The following is an 18,502-nucleotide window of genomic DNA, read 5'->3' as shown; positions in this document are numbered from 1 at the left end:
CCAAAATTATAAAAGGGAAACAATTCCGGCATTCTGTACATCTTTCTGGTCGGGACGAAAGGTATGTTGAAATTCAACTGAACGTCTTTAGGTAAGTCAAACTCTAAACATTCTTGTTTTGACTTTTGTGTAAGATGACAACTACAGAGACAGAGAAATACAGAATTACAGCTGAATTTTTAAAAGGATAGAAATTATTGCTAAATCGGTATTCGAACTGAATAGAATCCCAAATTTTGGCACATAAACCAATCCTACATAGAATGAAGGAATTTTATTTCACTCCTCTCCCTGAATAGTAACTCTCAATGATATAAAGTTTACAATAATAATTTGTTCGTCAGATTATCAAACGTTAAGTTTCACTAAAATTAGATTTTTGAAAAAAGAAGTATTATTTAAATATTTTCAATATGTCTTTTACTCAGAGATGACAGATGGATGGACAGATTGATCAGAATCGATGGAGGGGTAGAATAAAATATTTTTGACACTCTGATTGTGTGGCGGTTGGGAAAATGTCCGGAATTTCAAAACGCGAGAGTGTAAGAGTCGTGTTATATTCCAGCCCTCCCATTGGAAAACCCTTTCCTTCTTAATATATGTATTCGTCATCGTTGAACAATGCTTTGAACGCGTTGAATAAAATTTTTATTCAACAATTGTATGTTATTGGTGTGAAATAAGGTGCAAAATACAGCTGATTGGTAATCATAAATAATCTTTTGGTGCGCATGAATACAAATCCCAAGTTTTTATTTTTTGGGTCAAATTGTCATTCAAGCAGATGGAGAATGGCGGTTCGAAGTATTACTACTATACAATTGTTCACAAAACTTCTAAGAATCTTACTTGGAGGGGTGTAATAAACCTGTTCTTTCATTTCTTTGTATTTATTAAACTCGCTATATTTTATCGTGCAATAACACATACTCGCAAGCTCGTAATGTTATCGGGTACGACAATACAACGCGTTTAATAAACACAAAGAAATAAAAGAATCGTATACAATATTCAATTTTAAACAGTTTGTTTACGTAAAAAGACTCTTTAAAATCAATATCAAAGTGAAGATAATCTAAAGAACATTTGGCGAAGAAATTGGTTCAACCAACACAAATAAAGATTTGTTGTGTCCTCTCTCTCTCTCTCTCTCTCTCTCTCTCTCTCTCTCTCTCTCTCTCTCTCTCTCTCTCCCATAAAATACATGGACTCTGTCATACAGAAAAGTAGCTCACACTCCACCAATATTTTGTTACAGACTCAAATAGGCAACATGGGATATTCACTGATATTCATTCTTCTCACCTCTGTGCTTTGTACGGTGACGTACGGTAAGTAACACTTTATACATTTCACGTTTTGGAGAATAACCTGGACTAGTGCAAAAAACCAAAAAAAAAAAACAACAGGATTCGAGACATCTTGATCTTATCTGAAGGCTGCTGTGTTGTTGAATAAATTAATTCGTAAATATACCAGGTTTTATTCCAACAGTTTACAGTATTCTATTATAAATCTAGTAAAATCGAGCACTTGTAATTGTAACATGTTCAAGTCCTACAGTCATAATAATACATTTAATAGAGCGCCAATCTCCATCTAACGGGCCCAACAGTGCTTTTCAAGACATGGTTGATATGAGAATTTCAAGAAAATGATCCGTTATAATTTCAAGGAAATTAAATGTTACAACTGTAGATGACTTGTTGAGTGATGTTGACACCATTGGAATGTGAAGAATGTGGTTTTGACATTTTAAGGAAAAGTTAATCTAAAATATTCTGTTTTCAGTCTAGACATTATCATTTTCTATCACAATAATTAACAACCTTATCATTTTCTATCACAATAATTAACAACCTCATCATTTTCTATCACAATAATTAACAACCTTATCATTTTCTATCACAATAATTAACAACCTTATCATTTTCTATCACAATAATTAACAACCTTATCATTTTCTATCACAATAATTAACAACCTCATCATTTGCTATCACAATAATTAACAACCTCATCATTTGCTATCACAATAATTAATAACTCCATCATCTTCGAACTTAATACCTAATGATTTTATAATTTGCAATCGCAATACTTATAAAAAACTGTACACTATACGACCACACTATTTAACAATTCACCATTGCAATCACCTTCTCCTCCACCGTGCACGTGATCACCATCACCATCACAATCATTATAATTGTCTCCACTATAATTTCATCGATCTTATCAGCATCCTTGTCTATTTATTCCATAAGGTCGTCGTCGGTTTTACGGCGGACGCTCTTCTTCAGATGAGGACAACGGAATCTTCCAAGGTTCATGCCCCAGAGATTGGCGTCAAACTGAACAAGGAGGCCGTAAGACTTGTATCAAAGTGTTCTATGACGTAGAGAGAACGTGGCTCACAGCTAGACAAGTGTGTATGTCTGAAGGAGGAGATCTGGTCATGATTCGTAACGAAAACGTCAACGACTTTGTCAAGGGTATGTCTTATTCCCTCTCAGATCCTTTCTTTTATCTATCAATCTATCTATCTATCTATCTATCTATCTATCTATCTATCTTATCTATCTATCTATCTATCTATCTATCTATCTATCTATCTATCTATCTATCTATCTATCTATCTATCTATCTATCTATCTATCTGTCTATCTATCTATCTATCTATCTATCTATCTATCTATGCGTCTAATCTATATAATTATCTTAAATTAATTCTTCTTTTTATATTTATCACTCCTCCATTCATCCATCCATCCATCCATCTATTCATCAATCATCCATTATATTTTCATCAATCCATATATCCATACATCCATCCATTCATCAATCTATCCATCCATCCATCAATCCATCCATCCATCTATTCATCAATCATCCATCCATCCATTTATCAAATCCATCCATCCGTCTATTCATCAATCATCCATCCATCCATTTATCAAATCCATCCACCCGTCTATTCATCAATCCACCCACCCATCACTTCATCAATCAATCCACCCATCCATCCATTCACCCATTCATTAATCCCATCCAACCGTCAATCCATCCATCTATTCATTAATCCACATACTCAACATTCCATTAATCAATGAATCCTTCCAGCTATCCATCAATCAATCCATCCATCTATCTATCCATCAAACCATCCATTCATTCATTCCGTTATCATATACCGACTTATTCGTCCACGTATAATATTAATTCATTTGTTTTTTATAAATCTAAAATTTCATTTCATTATTCCAATTATCATATTCCGTTAACTATCAATCTGTCCATCCATCTGTCCATCCATCCATCCATCCATCTATCCATCCATCCACTTATCCTTTCATCAATTCATCCATTGATTCATCCATCCATCCATCCCTCTATCCATTCATCCATTTATCCATTCATCAATTCATCCATTGATTCATCCGTCCATCCATCCATCCCTCTATCCATTTATCCATTTATCCATTCATCAATTCATCCATTGATTCATCCATTCATCCCTCTGTCCATCCATCCATCCATCCATTCATCCCTCTATCCATCCATCCATCCATCCATCCATTCATCTCTCTATCCATCCACCCATCCATCCATCCACCCATCCATCCATCCATCCATCCATCCATCCATCCATCCATCCACCCATCCGTCCATTCAACAATTCATAATAATAATAATAATAATAATAATAATAATAATAATAATAATAATAATAATAATAATAATAATAATGGTATAGAATTATAGTGCGCCAAACATCCCTTCATCAGGAGGGCTCTGGGCGCATAACATAGATTAACTTAATCATGAAGCCCTAACACACTACACGAACAACGCTAATTATACACATAATCAAAAGAAAGCCTGTCGGAATAAGAATGTCTTCAATCGACGCTTGAATTCCTCTAGTGAAGACGAAGAACGTATCTCTAGTGGTAGTAAATTCCACAACCTTGAACCAGAATGCTGAAAGGCGCGTTCACCAGCCTTCACTCGACAGCGGGGTGTTTTCAATTTGAGGTCGTTCGTTGATCGAAGCGATCGCTGTGGGTTATACCGTTCAACGAGGTTTGAGAGATATGCTGGTGACGAGCCCTCCAGGCATTTGAAAACGATAGTTGAAGATTTATATTTAATCCGCTCGTCCACTGGCAGCCAATGCAGCTGCTGTAGTAATTGGGGAGCTGCAGTTTTTCTGTCTTTCTGTAGTACAACGCGGGCTGCCATGTTCTGTATTTTCTGGAGTTTGTTTATTTTGTCCTTTGTGAGACCAACAAACAGTGCATTGCAGTAGTCCATTTTCGGGAATATCAAAGATGTTACCAATTTGTTACAAGTTTCCCTATTAATAAATGGTCTGATTGTTCTGATATTTCTTAGAATGCAGATAGCACTTGTTCTCACATTGTTAATATGTTTGTTCATAGACAGATCACTCTCTAAGGTGATGCCGAGATTTTTTGCTGATGTTGTGAGTTTTATTTTGTCATTATCGTTGATTGTCAGTGCCAGTGTAAATGGATCTGTTTTATTATTGGAACTAGCAATGAATAAGGCTTCAGTCTTGTCGCCATTTAATTTTAATCTATTTGCAGACATCCATCTCATCACATGGTTGATGCATTGTTCGTAAACAGTTATCTTTGAAACTATATCGGATTGCAAACACATGCTATATATCTGGGTATCGTCGGCGTACATATGGTAAGCGAGAGAATGTTTCTCTAAGATTCTCACAACAGGGTAAGTGTAAAGTACAAAAAGGACTGGACCTAAAACGGATCCTTGAGGTACACCAAAATGAAGGTCACGCTCTGACGAAGTTACTTACCCAATTAAAACTGATTGAGTTCTTTGAGTAAGATATGCTGCAAACCAGTTTAGAGCAGTGCCCGATATGCCGAAAGTACCTTGTAGCCTTCGAAGTAGTATGGCATGGTCGATGGTGTCAAAGGCCGCCGAAAGATCGAGAAGACTAAGGATGGTGGTTTTTCCTTGATCAATAATTTGCAGCAAGTCATTTGTGATTCTCGTCAATGCTGTTTCTGTGCTATGATTTTGCCGATAGGCCGATTGAAAGCACTCATCAAGGTTATTATGTTTCACGTGACAAGAAAGTTGTTTTAGTACAATCTTTTCTAGAATTTTGGAAATGAATGGTAGGTTTGATACAGGCCTAAAGTTTTTAAAATTCATCCATTTATTCATCCATCTAAAACGACACTTATCACTCCCATCCTTGTATCATTACAGATTTACTCGAAACTGGAAACCGTTACTGGATTGGTATTCGTGACGCTGACCACGATAGGAGCTTTCACTATGTGGACGGACGTGACATAGTAAGTACATCGTCATCATCATCATCATCATCATCATCATCATCGTCGTCGTCATCAGCAACATTATCATCAGCATGAGAAGTGCCTTGACGATGATGAAAATACAGGAACATCCTTTACAGATAAGCATTAAATCGAGGGCGGTCAACGCACAGGCGATGCTGTACAGCAGTCCCTGTAAATCTGTTTTATTTTGTCTAGAGGTCAGTGAGATATCAACTCAATTCATTCAAAATTTCACATGCTTCCCCCATTGTCACATATATTGTTCACAAACAAAATGAATCAAAGAGCTGACCTATAAGATTTTACCTTTATCTGTAAAAGAGAGAGAGAGAGAGAGAGAGAGAGAGAGAGAGAGAGAGAGAGATAAAGAGAGAGAGAGAGAGATAAAGAGAGAGAGAGAGAGAGAGAGAGAGAGAGAGAGAGAGAGAGAGAGAGAGAGAGAGAGAAAGAGAGGGGGGGAGAAAAAAAGGCATTTTGAGCTGTAGTCACTGTAGTTCTCGATTATCTTTTGATAATGTCACGACAACAAATACAACATATGCAGCCAATGGAAAGACTAAAAACTGGTGCAAGCTATGCTTTTGTTTTAAAGACAAAATGGTCGATCTTGGCCCATGTGCAAGAAATCATTGAAAAATAACTTTTAAAAAACTATCGTGTAATTTCCTGAGAATTATTTTGTGTTGAAGTGAAGCGCCAAGAGCCTCATGGCTGATGACATTGTGTGCGATATAAAAGTCCATTATTATCACCATAACTTCCCGTCATCTAGGCATTCCACAAAGAATATAGACAATCTATCATATAGGATGTCTGATGTCAACTGAAAATCACCCATGATGTCCAAAATAAGCAAATTGGGGGTTGATAATCTTTCCCAAGCTAAAGAAAGTGCCTGAAACGGGTCTCGAACATGAGACCTTCCAAATCACATTAAACACTCGGCCACTTCGCCCCCCCCCCTTCCTATTAGAATGATTATCTCTTTTCTATCTTCAGACATTCTATCACCCATGGGCTCACCGTGAACCGGACAACATGGGTGGTGATGAATACTGTGTGGAGATGACTGCGGACAGAGATGGTCACTGGAGTGACAAGAACTGTGGCTTGGAAAGGAAATTTATCTGCCAGAGAGACTCGGACTCATCTTACAACAATGGTGTGTAGTGTGCAATGTTTAGGGGACTCATGTTACGACAATGGTGTGTAGTGTGCAATGTTTAGGGGACTCATCTTACGACAATGGTGTGTAGTGTGCAATGTTTAGGGGTGGCGGTGGGAGCTGACATATCACAGATTGTGTTTGAAATTCGAATATTTAAGGACAATCGGCAGTGAATTTAAATCTATCTATTTTTTCTGCTCTAGATATGTTTTTCTGCGATGATTTTTTCTTTTAATCTGAGTTCCCTCTTTATTCAGGCGTGCTTGATATTATTTTTCTTTTAATCTGAGTTCCCTCTTTATTCAGACGTGCTTGATAATATTTTCTTTTAATCTGAGTTCCCTCTTTATTCAGACGTGCTTGATATTATTTTCTTTTAATCTGAGTTCTCTTTTTATTCAGACGTGCTTGAGCAGTGTTGAAAGGAAAAATGAAATAGTAAAAGCCAGTTTTATAACTTGAATAAAATTGCTATCAAAATCTGTTTTCTTTTGTGCTTTAATGTGTTTTGTTACTCGTCTTATAATTAACATGAATTCGTAATGGAATGAGGTGTATATAGAGAACTTGTTTCTTCAAAATGTCCAACCCTAGAATAAGCAAGACAATCTAGAAAAAGTTTTCCCTCCAAACCTTGCAATCAATAATAGTTCATTAAAAATGTTTGTGTTACAATAAAGGAATAATTACAATCAGTTTTATAATCAGGCTTTTGTCACCCACCCTCGTTTCCAAGAACTTCTAATGATTCGAAACGGTTTTAAAATTCTGAATTGCAAATAGAAAGAATCCATTATTTTTGTCTCCTTTGTATTTTTCTGATAAACCTATTTATTAAATTTGATTCTAAGTATCTAAATTGTAAGACCCCGTGAGTTTACTGTCAGCCCGCAATGAAAAACATCCTCTCTGAGTTGCAATGTACTTTGAAATTAATTTTTTGAAATAAAATCTTTTTATCGCTCTGAATGTTGATAAGTACAAAAAAGAACTTATAGAAAAAAATAATGATATATAAACGATTTTGACAATAATTTAAAATCCATTCATAAAATTGACGAATTAATCCAATTTCAAGACTGCTCTGCATTCTGATTTATTTTGATTTAATTCCATCCAACACAAATTACATTTTCATTCCTCTGTATGATGAATTCCCTGACTTATGACTACTTAATTCTAAGAACACCATACTCAAGTAAACCTGATCAAAGGAATTATTTTGAAGAAAAAAAGGTTGAACATCATATTGCAAATTATAACCTTTGAGTATTCGATGTTTCAGTTTTGTGATTGATGTGATATCTGAATTACAGATTGCAATGCGTAGACTTAACAAATACTCCACATTTTATTTCTAAGTCTAATGGTCGATTATAGTTTGAAGGTTACAACAACGAGATCATGACTATTAAATGTGTGTTGTTAGAATTGTCAGGAACTGCATATAAGTATTAGTAATATTCTATTTTTCCTTGTCTTTCTTAGCTGTTTGTACTTTCTGGTACATAATTCATTCAATCTCCATTCCTCGTGGTTATCTAAAATCAGCGAATTCGACTTTTGTTGAAGTAGGAATCGATTCCTTTCATATCAAAAACTTCAACCCGAGCTGCCGTATTCAACCAATCAAAATTACAGCTACGTAAAGAGTATTTATAATAATAAATGATATTTGTTGAGCGCTCTCCATGAACCAAACATCTCAAAGTGTTTTACAGATAATGAATTACGTTATGAACAAAGGTGGTCACAATTAAACATGGAAACAAAAGACACATTGCTAAAGGCTAAAGTAATACTAGACAAAAATTACAATCGCCATAAAATAAATTGTGAAAAAGTGGGTTCTTAAAGTACCGAATAAAACAGAGTAATTGAAATACGTAAATGTAAATTTTATCAACCAATCAGAACTAATGTAAATTTTATCAACCAATCAGAACTAATGTGTGAGAGGCAAGACTGACACCGATCAAAACGATTGGCTGCAGAGGCGAATCGAGATCGGATCGTACCGGCTCTGGTTCTGATTAGGCCAATTCTGTGGTTTATTATAGACACGGACTCCTGGTGATTTAGGTAAAGAATTAATACACACACAAACACATGTGTCCATAAATTAGTCATATGAACATCATAAATGAGTGTCACATGTGTCCATAAATTAGTCTTGTGAACATCATAAATGAGTGTCGCGTGTGTCCATAAATTAGTCTTGTGAACATCATAAATGAGTGTCACATGTGTCCATAAATTAGTCTTGTGAACATCATAAATGCGTGTCACATGTGTCCATAAATTAGTCTTGTGAACATCATAAATGAGTGTCACATGTGTCCATAAATTAGTCATATGAACATCATAAATGAGTGTCACGTGTGTCCATAAATTAGTCATAAGAACATCATAAATGAATGTCACGTGTGTCCATAAATTAGTCATAAGAACATCATAAATGAGTGTCACATGTGTCCATAAATTAGTCTTGTGAACATCATAAATGAGTGTCACATGTGTCCATAAATTAGTCTTGTGAACATCATAAATGAGTGTCACGTGTGTCCATAAATTAGTCATAAGAACATCATAAATGAATGTCACGTGTGTCCATAAATTAGTCATAAGAACATCATAAATGAGTGTCACTGATTATATATAATATATAATTTTACGATTCGGCGTCTCACAATTCTAGATGTCTATTATTTTAAAGTATGTTTTGAGTCAATCTAAAATTGTAAATACCAAATAAAAAGTTTTAAACATCCCAATAACGATCTTCATCAAAAATCTTTAAAACGAGATGTACATAAAATATATGTGAGCCACCTTGTCACTCTGGTGTTATGGCGAAATGAAATAGAAATAGGAACACTGAGTTTAAAGTGAAAATGTTAAGGAATTTGAGATTGATTTTCTTTAAAATTAAAATAATAAGCTGGATGTCGTCAAACAATGGCGTCTATCTATAAATTTAAGAAATATTCCTTAAAATGGAATCAAAATTATCCAGACATGATACTGTTTTGTGGTGATAAGTTGCATATTGGTCCACAATCACCATTTTGTCCATCTAACCGTGGCGTTTGTAATAAAATTATCTTCCATTTTCAAGGACATTGAGATACAGAATGAGGCCAAGGTCTCCGAATTGAAGTGACTGGAGTAGTTTTTATCTAGTATAAATATCAAACGTAATTTCAAAACAGGTCTTTGATCCTGAATGGTCTATTCATAACCTTGTATGTATCGCCATCTGTTTCACGTCACAGGGGACGCTTTCCAACTTGTGCACTTAACATCTCTCCTTTCACCGTAGCCTCCATCGACTCATAGCTTGACACTTCTCTATGATTTACGTCAAAATACAAGACGGGCGATCACCAAAAGAAAGAAGAACGTGTTTTGTTGTTTGTTGTCGTCCAGGCAAAAACGATCCCATTGGCTGAGCTATTGAATATATCTCAAGATTTGTTTAAATATGTTTAAATAGCAAATGCCCAAAATCACACACATGCACACACACACAGACACACACACAGACACCCACATATACACACACACACACACACACAGACACCCACATACACGTATGAATGTCCTATGTGTTGTTTCAATATAACAAATACAAGATGCACATATATATCACCGTCTGCTATATTAAACGCTTCCTCCTAAGGTAATAAAACATCGTGCGGCCATTCTAACAAAGAAAAGAATCAAAATTTATCTCACTGACACAACTTCAGCACCGGGAATACCTTTGACTTAATGAAGACTTGATGATCTTTAGTTCTACATGCAAAATGACGCTCGTTGAATATCTGTTTGTTGTACAAATCTATTGTGTCAATAGAGAGAGAGAGAGAGAGAGAGAGAGAGAGAGAGAGAGAGAGAGAGAAATAGAGAGAGAGAGAGAGAGAGAAATAGAGAGAGAGAGAGAGAGAGAGAGAGAGAGAGAGAGAGAGAGCTAAGACTTTCAAGTTTCGATCAAATAGATTCGATGAAATATCAAGTGAGTTCTACAATTTTAACATTTTCAATGCATCGTGAAGAAATTCTCAAAACCGTTTGACATAGATAATTCCACTCATTAATTTGACGGTATAATTGAATTCAAAGTGACATTGTCAAAATGAGAGGGAAATAACTTGACTTGACTTGACTTAGATGCCTTTCGCGTCTCGACCGAAAGATCGGGTCGCCTTGGCTGTTTCCAGTATTTCCTGCGTGAGGTGTCTCCAATATTGCCGGTCCTCTGCTAGGGTTCTCAGATTTTCAAGGTCCCCTGCCGTTATGAGACTAATGCTTTGTCCAAGTGTTGTGAGGTTTTTGTTTAGGATCACAGGGAGTGTTGTGATCGGTCTTCCTCTGAAAAGGTTCCCGTGTTTTTGGAAGTATCCCGACATGGCTTGGTTAGCTGGAAATAAACGCAGATAAAATCTTTACGATTGTGGTACAGAAATTTTAATGTTTATTTGCTCCATCGCACGGTTAATAATTCGACCAGGTGTTTGAAGATACAGACGAATAACGCCAGGCATGTTACAATAAGTTGATGTTTAAAACTATAAATAGCATTGATGTGGCAAAATATGATATCGTTGGCTATCGATTGGCTTTCAAATGATATGACCTAAAAGTGTTGACATTTTAAGGAGCTTAGATTGCTTAAGAAATAAACAGCTAATGCAATAAAAGAGGGAATGGGGATCAAAAGTGCGATGTCTAAAAACGGCTCTAATCTCATTGGAAGTGTAAGATCAATTTTTTTCGGAGGATATGATACACACCTTGTGTAAATGATCTTCTGGTTTTAGAGTGATGGTATCTTATTTTGTTATCAAAATATATGCTGGTCATCAATCAAGATCATCAATCCTCGCTCTATATTAAGGATGTGCCTGTACGTTCTGCTTCTAAAATAATTATGCCACCTTAGATTTATTATGTTTTCCATTTCTAATTCGTCTTCCGAAAGACTAGTTACGTATACACTTCCAAGAAGTTAGGAATCGCACGAATAAAAGGTGTGACGTCACAATATGCTTGCCCTACTGATGACTGTCCATGAGTATCTAACAATTTATAGGCTTATATAAATGACAGGTGAATATAGCCCGCACAGCTCACGTTTTGTTTACATTTAAAGGGGGAAAATTGAAAAATCGCCTTTTTGTAAGACAAACGTGTAAAAGGATGCGTAGGACATTGTAATATAGACAGCAAGAGCAGAAATGATAATAGAAGCAACCCTCCCCCCCCCCTCAGAAAAACAAAACAAAGAGAACAGACTACTTTTATTGCTAACCCCTTCAACCCGGAATTATGTCGAATCGAATCTAATTATACAAAAGTGAATTCAAGTTAAAGTAATCAGAACCATCAGACGTTGGATTGTCCCCACTCTTGTAAACCATATTCATTATCCTCAATAGAGCATTTCAACTTGACCCAAAACTAATTATTTTGCAATATATAATATTTAATTTTCAGCACCGAGTTCAGTTCAACATAATACCATTGACGTTGGCCTATGTGTCACGTGATACGTCATAAACCGTGTGCAATTGAACTCTCTTCAATCTTTTTATTCCTGTTATCAATTGAAGTCCATAAAGTTCTATCAACAAACATTGAAGATAAGATTATTTTCAGACATCCCTCGTAACTTGATCTTATTTGTTTCTTGATCATAAAAGAATGTAATTATTGTTGTAACGTTTGTACAATGTATGTCATATCACGTATAATGTACGTAACATACAGACTGTTAATTAATCATAGATTCAATATAATTGCCGTGCATAATGTAATAATGACAAATAGCACGTATGATAGTACTGACATAATTATGTAAAATTACAATTATACGAGTATATGGTGATAGATTTGTTTTGTTTACACCAAAAATAACCATTCTGATCAGCTGTTTATATGACACTTATATACTCCGTCATATTCAGTACATAACATGCAACTGTAATTTTCTTATAAAGAATCTTTTAATCTGCTTGTCATTTTTTTAGCGGAAACCCACGACGCTCTATCAACAAACTTTGAAGACGGGAAGAAACATTTTAACGAGGGTCGTACGAATTATTGGACGGTCACTGACAATCCTCACAATGATCACACTTTGCCGGACCATAAGGGTAAGTACACTTTGTCACACCATAAGGGTTAATACACTTTGTCACAACATAAGGGTTAGTACACTTCGTCTGAACATAAAGGTAAACACACTATGTCAGACCATAAGGGTAAGAACATTATGTAAGACCATTATGGTAAGTACAATTTGTTTGAACATAAGGGTAAGTACACTTTGCCGGACCATAAGGGTTAGTACATTTTGTCTGAAGATAAAGGTAAACACACTTTGTCACACCATAATGGTAAGTACACTTTGTCTGAACATAAAGGTAAACACACTATGTCAGACCATAATGATAAGTACACTTTGACAGACCATAATGATACGTACACTTTGACAGACCATAATGGTAAATACACTTTCTCTGACCATAAGAGTAAGTGCATAAATATGTAACCCACTTCTCAATTCGGTAATATTTTGGAGTAAAGTAGACCCAGGAAAACCAGCTTGAAGTAAGATGAATGGTCAGAAACAAGACATATCTCTACTCATACATTTAAATATCTATTTTATGAACATATCATTATTTGTGTCAAATATATTATCTAGGGACAAGGGGCTGTCGTTTTCTTACACAACATATCAAATGTTTGAAGATATAAAATTATACAAACTCGTGTCTCTGACAAGTAATGAAAACAGTGCTCAAATCTTGATCCTTATATTTTTTGTATCGTCTTTAAGACATTGTAAATCATATAAATCGGCTATTATGTCGAATGTCTTGATGGCCATTTTAAGTCGTTAACTGTCGTATGCTGGAAAAAGATAGGATGCAGTAAAAATTTGGCCAGAAAACTCGTCCTTCAAATATCGATCGATTTGAATGATCCTCATCTTGGCTAAAACTCTCAAACCTGGGAATAAAGAAGACCTCACGATGTCCCAGGCATGAGAGTTTTTGCCAAGATGAGGATGAATTAAATCGATCGCTTTATGAAGGATGAGTTTTCTGGCTAAATGTTAAATACGTGTCTTTCTAGAAGATGGCAGTTAAAATACCTTCTCTGAATTATTGTTGCAATTAAATCTAAAACTACAAACAGGGTATTTTCACAATCCAGTACAAATGGTTACATGATCGTAATAACAACATTTAATGAAATGCAATTTAGAGCTACTCAAATAATGAGAGTTTTACAAAGAAAGTTTACCTTATCCTTGACACACTTTGTGGCATAAACAAAACAAACCATAACAAAGGTATGAATATGTTCATGGTATGAATAGCAAGTAATCAATGAGTGTCTTCTATTACATGTCATGTGTTATTATCTATGTTAAACGAGCCGGACTCGTTTCCTTTCGTGAACAAAGCAAAGCCAATATCACACATGGATGCTAAAGCTACTTCTTTTGTAATGGAGGTTAAAATGTGAAATACTGATGTGTAATCAACATGTTTTACCCCTGTTTGTCTCAATTTGGGGCAAAGTATAAAGATTGTCAACAACTAGATGATGTTCTTTGTATGAATAACAACTAGTCCTTTTTATCCTTTGCAAGATCCTAGAATGGAAGTGAATAAATGTTAATGTTTTAAATATTTGTGAAATATCCAGGTTTCTACATCAAGATGGAGGAAGGTCCGAGAAGGGACGTATATTTGACAAGTCGCAAAGTCCGTAACAAGGAGAGCAGTTGTCTGACTTTCTGGTACCAGCTCAATGGGCAGACTGCATCGTTCTTGAAGGTCTACTGGGGAGCATTCCGTAAATTCAACAAAAGGATTCAAGACACAAATGGCCGATGGGTGCGGGGGTTCATCGACTTGGCGCGGGGAACTCACAACAGAGTATGTAAATTCCCTTTTTAAAACCCACCCGCCCTGTAGAAAATTAGCAGAAGACATTTTTCCCTCTTACATTACGTTTGTGTAACTATTAAAATGCGATTGGCGAGACACTGCCTCCTACTCCTTCCTCTCCTCCTCCACTCCTCCTCTTCTTCTTCTTCTTCTTCTTCTTCTTCTTCTTCTTCTTCTTCTTCTTCTTCTTCTTCTTCTTCTTCTTCTTCTTCTTCTTCTTCTTCTTCATCTTCTTCTTTCTGATCCCAATTTATTTACAAGAATTGTGTCATTGAGTTTTAAGGATAGCCTGTTTTTAAGTCGTCCTCTGTCCCATAAGAGATTCTAGATCACAAGAAAGAAGAAGACCAGAATCAAGCTTAGGAGAGACATTGAGGGCAGCGTGGCTCAGTGGTACGGTCTTTGCTTCCTACCCGAAAGGTACCGAGTTCAATCACTGGCCATTGCGTTGTGTGGCCTTGAGCAAGTCACATCGCCCTAGCTCACTTTGCGGCGCTGCTCTGCGGCTCACGCCTGGGTTATTCCAGTCTTCCCTTGGAATAGACCCTAAAGACAAATTTCCCCTTGGGGATGAATAAAGGGAATTCTATTATTTTTTTTATGAACAAACAATGTTTGAAAATACATGGAAAGAATTAAAAAGGATCACATTAAACAGACGGGAGTAAACAATTGTATTTGTGACTTACGCCAACATTTTGTTCTTTTATGTTTCAGTTGAAGTTCCGAACTCACATTGCCAAAAATAGATTGAATGGTAAAACAGAACTCTATCTGGACGATATCTATCTCCACAGAGGCACTTGTTCATCTAATGGATTCTAGTGTAGGTCATCATCATCATCATCATCATCATCATCATCATCATCATCATCATCATCATCATCATCATCATCATCATCATCGATATTGACAACATTTTGTCATTTTACTTTGTTTATATTTCTTCCTCTTCTTATAGCGAAAACTACTTTTTTTCCCAATTATTACAAACTAGCATCAGAGAAATGCAGAGAGAGAGAGAGAGAGAGAGAGAGAGAGAGAGAGAGAGAGAGAGAGAGAGAGGGAAAAAGACAGAAAGGAAAAACCATTTAAAATGGAGAATCAAAGATAAAACAAAGAAAAATCAAATTACTTTTCCATGTACACATTGTAGCCCATACTATATCAAAGTGTAAGAATAAAATTATCTTCTTCTTTGCAATCACTCACGGGGTAAGTTTACTCTTCACCAGAGGTGCTGCTGTTCTCTGGAGATTTGGGACAGTCGGTGGCCAGTATTTTCTCCTAAGTATATAGAGGGTGTGCAATTCTGTAGAATATGTTCACCTGTTATACTTCCTGTTCCACAGGTGAACTGACTTGTAGTTCCCAGATTGAATTTGTTACAGAGGCGGTGGTCAATCTATTACGACCAGTTCATGTCCTAAAGATTATGACCTGCTCCTGTCTTGATAACCCGATATAATGATGGGTCACTTCTGTTGTCGTTCGGCTGATGCTCATCCCAACAAATCGAGGACAGGGAGCCTATGATGTTCTTTGTTTCTTTATACAATGAAGCATCATCCTCCTGTAGCAATCTGGTACCTTCCTTAGCAAGTGCATCTGCAATCTCATTACCGCTGGGGGATGGTATCAATTTAAGGACCTGCATAGTAGATCGAGGCATGTGACAAGATCTTCGATTTCTCTATCTCAGAACTCAGAGGTCTGTAGCCTCTGAAGACCCCAGAGGGCGTCAGTCAGTCTTACACCATCTTGTTTGTTTGGAAGATTTGCAAGAAAAGCAAGACAAGGTGTAGCTTCTCTTAATGCATCCATTTCAGCTCTGTAGGTGGTAGAGTGTAGTCCTGTTGATGTAGAGAATTTGTCCTCTTTGCCATTTGGATAGTTCCTCTATTATGTACAGGATTTTCATCAGAGCCGTCTGTGTACAGTCTAGTCCAGATGTCTCCTGGAAATTGTGTGTCCAGGTAATGCAGTGTGTAATGTCTTCTCTAATCTAGGGGCTGAATGTCTTTTCCCTCGATATGTGGGACAGTGGGCGGGGCATATTTGTGGCAGATTCTGTCTTTTTCAGATTAGGATCGTGTTCAAATTGATGATTTTTAATGAAATATATTATACAACCTCTTTCTCTCTATTTTAAAAACAGATTCAAGCAGCAAAGACAATGCTACTGAGAACGGAATGTTTCAACGTCAATATTTTATGTTTTGGTTGATCTGAATAAAATTTAGGCTGCAACATTTTTGTGACTTTACTGTGTTTTTTTCATTACATTAGTGTCAGATATTCCTCTTTTCTTCTCTTCTCCTCTTCTCTCTCTCTCTCTCTCTCTCTCTCTCTTTCTCTCTCTCTTTCTCTCTCTCTCTCTCATGTCTCGTGTTGTGTTCAAATCCCAATTGCTCCTTAGTTCCAATATTGCCTCGACATGCGTCAGCCTCTATCGTAGCAAACGGATATCATGACAGGCAATTGAAGCGGCGACTCGTGGGTACCTGGTCAGTTCCATCACTCTGACCATCTATGACGTCATAACATAATATAATTCCAATCGAGGTGTTAGAAAGGCATTTGGTGTAAGATAAACACCTGAACAAGATTGTATGGAAAGTGCCAGACAAAGCAAGAAAGAAAGATACAAGAAATAAAAAACATCCCAAAAAATCCGACTACCTCGACTGGGGATCGAACCTCAGGTCTTCTAATTACCGGTCAGACGTGCCACAGAGGCTCCCGATAGTTGGAGCAATTTTAATACCTGTATTCTTCACAAGGGTACGCGTTTTACGCTGTGAACCGTCGCTTGCATCAAACAACAAATACATTGAAGGTCATCTAGGAGAAAAGACCTGAGAAGGATTCGGACAGGGCGGAGCCGTACTGTCCAAGGAAGTTGGTGAATCAAAAGTGGCTTAGAAACGGTAACTCATCAAGTTATGAAATCAAGTATTCATAAAACACTTGACCTCCCTCTTCTCCCCAATCTGTCTACCTTGTGGGGCTATGTTGTCTTGTGATATGACACTCGCTTTCGGATGAGAAAGTCCTGGATAATTGTCTCGCTCCTTGGAAAAGGCTCTTTACTCACATGCTCTCATCGTACTCAGGTGTAAAATGAGTACCTAGCCGCTAATAGCGTTGTCTCTGTCCGGAAAAAAAAGTAAAATCGCCTAACAAGATCTTTATTTTTATTTTGTTATGAGCGACAATCAAGACTGTCAAATCCTCTCTTCTCTAGATGTTTATTCTGTTGCCATGACGATATTCACGACTATCAAATCCTCCCTTATCTAGATGTTTATTCTGTTGCCATGACGATATTCACGACTATCAAATCCTCCCTTAACTACATTAATATTCTGTTGCTGTGAACGACAATCAAGACCGTTCGTCTTTGAAACAATAGCATAGTTTGCTTAGTTTTAGTCTAAGGACAAGAGACGCATGCGCACAACCAACATGACGTTCTCTCTCTAATAACTTTTCCGCCGGTGACGTCACAGACTATGGGTGACGTCCAATCAAGGGACGCTACTCTTCCGCTAATCTCATTCCCTATACCTATCTCACCAGGTAATCAAACATGTCAATATGGTACAGTCCTCGCCGATTTCTAGCACGTGTTCGGGAGAAACCAAAAACGTATTAGAAACCGAGCATATTAACACAAGATGTCCACATTTGTCGACATTTGTATTTCCCGTATCACAACGACTCACTGAAAACGGAAGTCATTCACACAGCGACACAATTTGGCGGCTGTTCGACCAATTGAAAAAACCCCATTGAAATACGTGACGCTCCCCACTTGGGGTTATCCCACGATAACTCCACAGTATAGAAACCGGGATAAACTCCGGCCCCATAAACCCAATGGCTCTGAAGAACATTGTACTACACAAACGCATGTTACATGCGACATGCTGACGACTTAAGGCCTTTCGCTTCCTAATCATCCGATCGCGCGCCTCGACTGCCTCTCTAACT

The 18,502-nt window shown here is 36.8% G+C and overlaps 1 protein-coding gene across 1 annotated transcript; it reads left to right on the top strand.

Moving 5' to 3' along the window:
• The first annotated feature begins 48 nt into the window (after positions 1 to 48).
• Positions 49 to 16,760, top strand: LOC144979108 (uncharacterized). The gene is made up of 9 exons (XM_078925707.1): positions 49 to 91; positions 1,262 to 1,334; positions 2,270 to 2,497; positions 5,274 to 5,362; positions 6,368 to 6,530; positions 12,569 to 12,694; positions 14,262 to 14,494; positions 15,224 to 15,332; positions 16,665 to 16,760. Exons 2-8 carry the CDS (start codon positions 1,277 to 1,279, stop codon positions 15,329 to 15,331), a joined length of 1,005 nt encoding a protein of 334 aa, XP_078781833.1. The 5' UTR covers positions 49 to 91; positions 1,262 to 1,276; the 3' UTR covers position 15,332; positions 16,665 to 16,760.
• The last annotated feature ends 1,742 nt before the right edge of the window (positions 16,761 to 18,502 follow it).

This window comes from Berghia stephanieae, chromosome 9 (genome assembly GCF_034508935.2).
Source record: "Berghia stephanieae isolate SIO BIC M18660-M18661 chromosome 9, UCSD_Bste_1.3, whole genome shotgun sequence".
NCBI lineage: Eukaryota > Metazoa > Mollusca > Gastropoda > Nudibranchia > Aeolidiidae > Berghia > Berghia stephanieae.
Note: the sequence above shows the minus strand (reverse complement) of the source record. Positions and strands in the feature narration are given on the sequence as shown.